Source organism: Piliocolobus tephrosceles, chromosome 13, assembly GCF_002776525.5.
Source record: "Piliocolobus tephrosceles isolate RC106 chromosome 13, ASM277652v3, whole genome shotgun sequence".
In the NCBI taxonomy this organism is placed as follows: domain Eukaryota; kingdom Metazoa; phylum Chordata; class Mammalia; order Primates; family Cercopithecidae; genus Piliocolobus; species Piliocolobus tephrosceles.
In genome coordinates this window covers 63,130,456-63,136,023 of record NC_045446.1, presented here as the reverse complement: position 1 = coordinate 63,136,023, position 5,568 = coordinate 63,130,456, and the positions used below count along the sequence as shown (strand labels likewise).

The following is a 5,568-nucleotide window of genomic DNA, read 5'->3' as shown; positions in this document are numbered from 1 at the left end:
TTTAAAAGAATCACTTCTTTCCTCTGCTATGTTTTTGGATATAATTTCAAAATTATCAAAATTTTAATGTTTTATAACATTAAATAATCTATATAAGATAGATTGTAATCGATATAAAATAGATCATTTTCATGTCTTATATAAGCCAAGATTATATTTTATATAATTAATTATACACCCAATTGAAACTTAAAGAAGGCAGGTGACAATGGAACACAAATTGCTGAGTGACCTATGATGAAGCACATTATTGTGATGGTGATGAAACAAGAATGTGTATGTTCTGCCATCTTCATTGATACTTCTGAAATAAATTCTAAATACAGAAAGATGGGGTTTTTGTGAGACTAGGGGGGAAAACTTTCTAAGTAATGTAAGGAAAAGAGCTTCTTTTTAGCACAATACTTAATTTAGAAATATATGTGTGTGTTTGTATATTTGAATATAAACGAAAGATTTAGATGTGGCCAGTTAATATACCACATATGAATACGAAGTGTAATGAAGGTGGATGAGAATGGAATACAGATTGTGTCCTTAGTGACCTACTGATGTCTTAAAAGTATAAGTTTGTTTAGAATTTGGTTTCTTTTGGCCAGGCGCAGTGGCTCATGCCTGTAATCCCAGCACTTTGGGAGGCCAAGGCAGGCAGATCACCTGAGATCAGGAGTTCGAGACCAGCCTGGCCAACATGGTGAAACCCTGTCTCGACTAAAAATAGAAAAATTAGCCAGGTGTGGTGGCGAGCGCCTGTAATCCCAGCTACTCGGGAGACTGAGGCAGGAGGATTGCTTAAACCCAGGAGGCAGAGGTTGCAGTGAGCTGAGATTGCGCCACTGCACTCCAGCCTGGGCAACAGAGTGAGACTCTGGCTCAAAAAAAAAAAAAGAATTTGATTTCTTTTTTGAGGTCAGTTTGGAAGTATTTATTGTCTTTTATGCTCAGGGGTTGTCCTTTGTGTTGAAAGACCCAGAAGTCAGTGACCTCAGAGCTTGCAGTCTGGTTATGATTATGATCAAATACCATTGAAACAATAGCAGTTCTTAAACAATTAAGAAGTTAGTATTGAAGTGTATGGTTTAGAGTCTGAATATGAAATCAAGCTGTTGAATTATCAGTGATGATTGACATCAGATAATTTCTTAAGAATGTGGCAATGGAGCTAGAAAACTGAAGGATATATGATAACCCTAATAGTTCTTCACAGTGGCCTACCGATAATCATGGAAGGTGCCATGAGGGCTATAAATAATAGAACAGTATGATTGCAATATTAAAGCAAAACAGGAAATAAAAATATTAATAGATTTTCTTCATGCCTGTAGTCCTAGCACCTTGGGAGGCCGAAGTGGAAGAATCACTTGAGGCCAGTAGTTCAAGACTAGCCTGAGCAGTATAACGAGACTCCATCTCTACAAAAAAATACAAACATTAGCTGGGTGTGGTGGTACGTGCCTGTAGTCCCAGCTACTCAGGAGGCTAAGGCAGGAGGATTGCTTGAGCCCAGGAGTTCAAGGCTGCAGTGAGCTATGAATGCACTACTCCCCTCCAGCCTGGGTGACAGAGTGAGACTCTGTCTCTCAAACAAACAAACAAAAAAAAAAAAAAACACACACACACACAAATTTTCTTAAGGATTTTCTGTGTCTGCAAAATTCAGCTAAGGAGGAAGAGAGGAGAGATGAAATTCTAGGCAAGAGAGACAAGTAGAACAAAACCTTGAGGTGACAGTGAGCATGGGATGTTCAGTGTTGCTGGTATAAGGAAATTAGCCTAAGAAGAAGATTGCTTGCAGTAAAGAAGGATCCAACTTATAGATAGCTAGACTGGGCATGGTGGCTCATGCCTGCAATCCCAGTGCTTTGGGAGGCTGAAATGGGAGGATTGCTTGAGGCCAGGAGTTATATTCCAAGTTCGTTTAAAATTCAGGATTCAGCCGGGTGCGGTGGCTCACGCCTGTAATCCCAGCACTTTGGGAGACTGAGGCGGGCGGATCACAAGGTCAGAAGATCGAGACCATCCTGGCTAACATGGTGAAACCCCGTCTCTACTAAAAATATAAAAAAATTAGCCGGGCGTGGTGACGGGCGCCTGTGGTCCCAGCTACTTGGGAGGCTGAGGCAGGAGAATGGCGTGGGCCCGGGAGGCGGAGCTTGCAGTGAGCTGAGATCTGGCCACTGCACTCCAGCCTGGGCGACAGAGCGAGACTCCACCTCACAAAATAAATAAATAAATAAATAAAATAAAATAAAATAAAATTCAGGATTCTGGTTACCAAAGAAATAAGGATTTAAAAGCTATGCTCCTAGGCTAGCTTATAAACTCTAATTTAAAGAAGTATTGCAAGCTAACATATACCAAATATTTACTATGTGACAGGCACTGTGCTAGGAACTCATCTCCCATGATTATCAGAACAGCTCTGTGAGGTAGATATAATTATATAATTATTCTCATTTTATACACTAGGAAACCAGGTCTCAGGTTATATGTCTTACTCAAGGTCAGATAGCTATTTAAAGACACATTCATTCTTTCTTTCTTATTCATAGGCTACATATGAAATACCTACTACATGTCAGCAGTTAAAGTAGACCTTAGGATTAGAGAGACTAGAAGATACGCCGTCTATCCTTCGTAAGCATACAGGAGATAGCCACTATAAACAGCTGCAGAATTGGGTAATAGGAGAGGGGCATTGGAGCCATAGAAGAAAACCTAGGCTTGTAGAGCCAGGTCTTAAAGAATGTGCAGGAGTTTTCCAGGCAGAAGGTTTGGTAATAGGAATTCTAAGTGAAAATAACCCCTTCAAGGCATGGAGCATGAGAAAATGTGACTGTTAGGTAACAGTTCAGTAGGGTTGCTGTGAAGTATGTGCGTTAGAGGTTAACTGGAGTGATGGAGATGAAGGATACATCATAGGTAGGCATCATAAAAGGACTTTACATATCACAGTATAGAGTTTGCTTTTTTATTCAGAACGTAATGGAGGTGTTGAAGTGTTTCCATGAGAGGAATTACATTATCATCTTTACTTTAGTGATAGTATAAAGGTGGATCAGAGGGTTGTGAGGAAGAATTCAGAAAGGATAGAATGGCAGAAATTTAATTCCTCATCATCTCATATTTGAACCAAGGAAATTGTAGCAGAAATCAAGCTGTAGGGAAGATTTCAGAGGTGTTTAGAAGACTGAAGCCAGAGGACTGGCAAGTGATTTGGCAGTTTTGTTTTTTGTGTTTGTCAAATTTGTTCTGAGACAAACTACATATATAAACAGTTTTCTTCATATTTAAAATAGCTCTTGCAACATAGAAGGCACTTGATAAATATTTACTGACTAAATGAATGAAGCAGGAGGAGAGAGATGAAGAAGTATACAATGACTCCCAGGTGTTTTCATTTAGGCAACTGAGAGGATGGTGGTGCTGTTGTGGAAAAAGACAATAGAAAGATCAGAATTGAGGCTGAGAAGTACAATTGCCAATGTTTTTGTTTATTTGGAGCTTATTTTAGTTTTAGTCATTTAAAGTTTTCCATTTAACTTTTTTGTATTTATATTTGCACTGGTAGTTTTAAAATTCTTTTCCAAGTAATACATGTTTTTTATCAAGTAGATAAACAGTACAAGAGTATAAAGAATATCATTTCCCAGGCACCTTCCATTCACATTTCTACTCCCCTAGGGTAATTGCTATTACAAGTGTGTGGTCTTTTCTTTTACATTTTTTTCTATGTGATTCACACATGGACTTACATAGTTTTGTTATTTCTAACAGAACTGCAATTATTATATGCATGCACTGTGTAACACCCCTGCTCCCTCCACACACACTTAAGGAGTCTATTTTAGAAATCCCTTCATGTCAGTATGTTCTGCTCCCTCGTTCTTTTTTTTTTTTTTTTTTTTTTGAGACAGAGTCTCGCGCAGTGGCCGGATCTCAGCTTACTGCAAGCTCCGCCTCCTGGGTTTACGCCATTCTCCTGCCAGCTTACTGCAAGCTCCGCCTCCTGGGTTTACGCCATTCTCCTGCCTCAGCCTCCCGAGTAGCTGGGACTACAGGCGCCCGCCAAATCGCCCGGCTAGTTTTTTGTATTTTATTTTAGTAGAGACGGGGTTTCACCGTGTTAGCCAGGATGATCTCGATCTCCTGACCTCATGATCCGCCCGTCTTGGCCTCCCAAAGTGCTGGGATTACAGGCTTGAGCCACCGCGCCTGGCCTCCCTCATTCTTTTTAATGCCTGCTTTAGTGCCATAGTATTGATGAACTATACTTCTGTTATCCACTTCCCTATTTGTAGTTATTTAGTTTATTGGTGTTTCAAATAATGCTGCAGTGAATAAGTTCTGTATGAACATACGTATATTTTTGTACACTGAAAGTTTATCTGTAGGGTAAATTCTTAGAGGGGGTAATGCTGGATCAAAGGGTTTATGCATTCAAAACGTTGATATTGGAGGGAGGGGCTTCAAGGTAGCTGACAATTCTGCCAATGGCCTAGGGATCAGCCTGCCCCTGCCTACCATGGCCAGCACCTGCACACACTGTTAAGAGCCTGAGGACAAGCCAGCCCAGCCTGGCTTCATATCCCTACTCCATGCCAGAGCACACAGACTAGGGTCCAGGAGATTGCCCAGTACATTCTACCACCATTGGCACCTGAATACTCCTCCAGGGGGCCTGAGGTTGGTTCTACCCACCCCTGCCACTACAATCACAGCTGACACCTACCTGCACATGCCACCTGCAGGCTTGGAGACTGAGTCGCCCACTCCATCACAGCCACCACCAACACCAGCATACACTGCTCAAGACCCAGAAGGTGATCCCACCACTGCCACTGCCTGTTTTATGCCAGCTGCCCAGAGGCCCAAGAATCTGCCTTCCCACCCAGCTCACTGCTGCAACTACCAGTATCTGAGTAAGCCACCTGGAGGCCAAGAATTGGCCCACCTGCACTATTGGTGCCAACTCACCACTGTCTCTACTGGGGCTCAAAGACTGGCCTACCTGGTGTCCCAACCCTCAGCAAAACTTTACCACAGCCCTCACTAATAACTGTACCTGAAACCACCGAAGAAATTACAAACACATGGCCAGGCGCGGTGGCTCAAGCCTATAATCCCAGCACTTTGGGAGGCTGAGACGGGCGGATCACGAGGTCAGGAGATCGAGACCATCTTGGCTAACACGGTGAAACCCCATCTCTACTAAAATACAAAAAACTAGCCAGGCGAGGTGGCGGGCGCCTGTAGTCCCAGCTACTTGGGAGGCTGAGGCAGGAGAATGGCGTAAACCCGGGAGGTGGAGCTTACAGTGAGCTAAGATCCGGCCACTGCACTCCAGCCTGGGTGACAGAGCGAGACTCCGTCTCAAAAAAAAAAAAAAAAAAAAAAAGAAATTACAAACACCACTGACACTATTTATAGCCAAAGAAATCATACAGATACTGTACCACTGTAAGCACCCAGAATCAAGGCCAAAGGGCCCTATCCAAGCAACACCATAGATCTATCTTCAGGAAAACTTTCCCTACATAAGCAAATTTAAAAAATTGGAAGAAGTGA

At 42.2% G+C, this 5,568-nt stretch overlaps 1 protein-coding gene across 1 annotated transcript in view; it reads left to right on the top strand.

The window, feature by feature from the left end:
* LOC111540883 (F-BAR and double SH3 domains protein 2-like) overlaps positions 1 to 5,162 on the top strand; it is a 147,472-nt gene extending 142,310 nt beyond the window's left edge. Inside the window, exon 5 of the mRNA XM_023209513.3 lies at positions 4,752 to 5,162. Coding sequence (XP_023065281.1) covers positions 4,752 to 4,764 — 13 coding nt within the window. The 3' untranslated portion in view covers positions 4,765 to 5,162. The remainder of the gene's footprint in view (positions 1 to 4,751) is intronic.
* The last annotated feature ends 406 nt before the right edge of the window (positions 5,163 to 5,568 follow it).